Here is a 1,675-nt window from a genome sequence, read left to right as displayed (position 1 = left end):
AGGAGAAGGAGAAGAGGACTGTTCATGGTCTTTGTCCTGCAACAATCCTAGCCAAAAGAAGCGACAAGCTAGGGTTTTCTCAATCAAAGAACAAAGGAAGTGAAGAAAGTGAACAAGGAATAGTACTTTCCTCTTAAGGCAGTAATAGGGATAAAATGAATTAGGCACATCAAGAGTATACCATCAGGACTGGCACAAAAATGTCCAATAAATGAAGGTGCTCTTCTTCCGCTTTTTTCCCTTTTCCAAAATGTGAACTCTACCAGGAGGTTAATACACAGAGCCATTAGCAACTTGTGGAGAATGAGCTTAACTGTTCCATCCCTGACCGGGATGGGAACAATGACAGAACTGAGTCTCTTTGGGGAGAGATAAAGGGGAAGGAAGTGGAGACAACTCCAGATCCTCCTGCAGTCGCCAGGGTTCTGAAGTGCTCCATCACCTGGCCCTCCCTCCTTACCTCTCAGGAGAAACGCCATGAGCAATGCCAAGAGCACAAATCCCAAGGAGGGGGCGAGGATCATCAGTAGTTGGGAGATGGGTATTTCATTCTTCATGGGCATGGGCATTCCATCCATCTGGTGGGACACAAGCAAGGAGATGGGCCCAGTCACTGCTAGACATCACTCTCACAGGATGACATCCTGGCCTAATAGTACCTTATAACCACCAGCAGTTTCACTACATTTTCACTACATTTCACCACCTTTTGCCAAAAATCTCTGAAAACCTAAAACACGTGATCCATATCCCAAAATTTTCCAAAGTGTTAGACATCAGACATAAGGAACTGTGGGGCTTAGGGGTCTGAGGATAAAAAATAACTGTTGTGAGCTATGTTTTCCACAGTCAAATCTCTTTCCTGGCCACTGCTCAAATCCTTTGAGCTCTCTCTAGCCTTGTGCCACTCTTTTCATGGCTGACTTAGGCTACTAGAGAAAACAGGATTAAAGAGAAAATGAAACTTAATTTCACATTTTCTACAGCAGTGGTTCTCAAAGTCTAGATGGGAAGCCCATGAGATCAAAATGATTTCTATGACATTTTTTGCCATTTTCACTATCATTCTGTCATGAGATGTACAGTATACTTTTCCAGAGGCTATGTGATGTGTGGCGTCATTGCTCTCACTTATACAGAATGTGGAAACAGATATGAGAAACCCTCTGTCTCCTATTAAGCCAGATATTAATGAGATTTGCAAAAAACGTAAAACAATGCCATTTTTCTCACTAATTTTCTCATTCGTTTTTCTCACTCATGTTTTTTCAAAATAGAGTTAGTTGACATAAAACATACTATGTTAGCACAAAGCAGGTTTGCTGTTATTTTTAAATAAATTGATTTTTAAAAATGTTTAAAATACGGACACCTGTATGACAAACTTGCACATGTACCCCTGAATCTAAAGGAAAAGTTTAAACTTTTTTTTTTTTAATTTTAAAAATGAGATGATATCTCGCTATATTGCCCAGGCTGGGCTCAAGCTCCTACCATGGCCTTCCAAAGTGCTGGGATTAAATTTTTTTTTTCTTTTTCTTTTTTTTTTTTTGAGACAGAATCTCAGTCTGTTAGCCAGGCAGGAGTGCAGTGGTGCGATCTCAGCTCATTGCAACCTCTGCCTCCCGAGTTCAAGCAATTCTCCTGCCTCAACCTCCCACGTAGCTGGGGTTAC

General features: G+C 41.2%; 1 protein-coding gene across 1 annotated transcript in view; it reads right to left on the bottom strand.

Annotated features, from left to right (window-relative positions):
- TIMD4 (T-cell immunoglobulin and mucin domain containing 4) overlaps positions 1–1,675 on the bottom strand; it is a 52,795-nt gene that overhangs the window by 7,900 nt on the left and 43,220 nt on the right. The window contains exon 7 of the mRNA XM_011966722.1: positions 461–578. Coding sequence (XP_011822112.1) covers positions 461–578 — 118 coding nt within the window. The remainder of the gene's footprint in view (positions 1–460; positions 579–1,675) is intronic.

The sequence above is a fragment of the Mandrillus leucophaeus genome, unplaced genomic scaffold (assembly GCF_000951045.1).
Source record: "Mandrillus leucophaeus isolate KB7577 unplaced genomic scaffold, Mleu.le_1.0 Scaffold77, whole genome shotgun sequence".
Classification (NCBI taxonomy): Eukaryota; Metazoa; Chordata; class Mammalia; order Primates; family Cercopithecidae; genus Mandrillus; species Mandrillus leucophaeus.
Note: the sequence above shows the minus strand (reverse complement) of the source record. Positions and strands in the feature narration are given on the sequence as shown.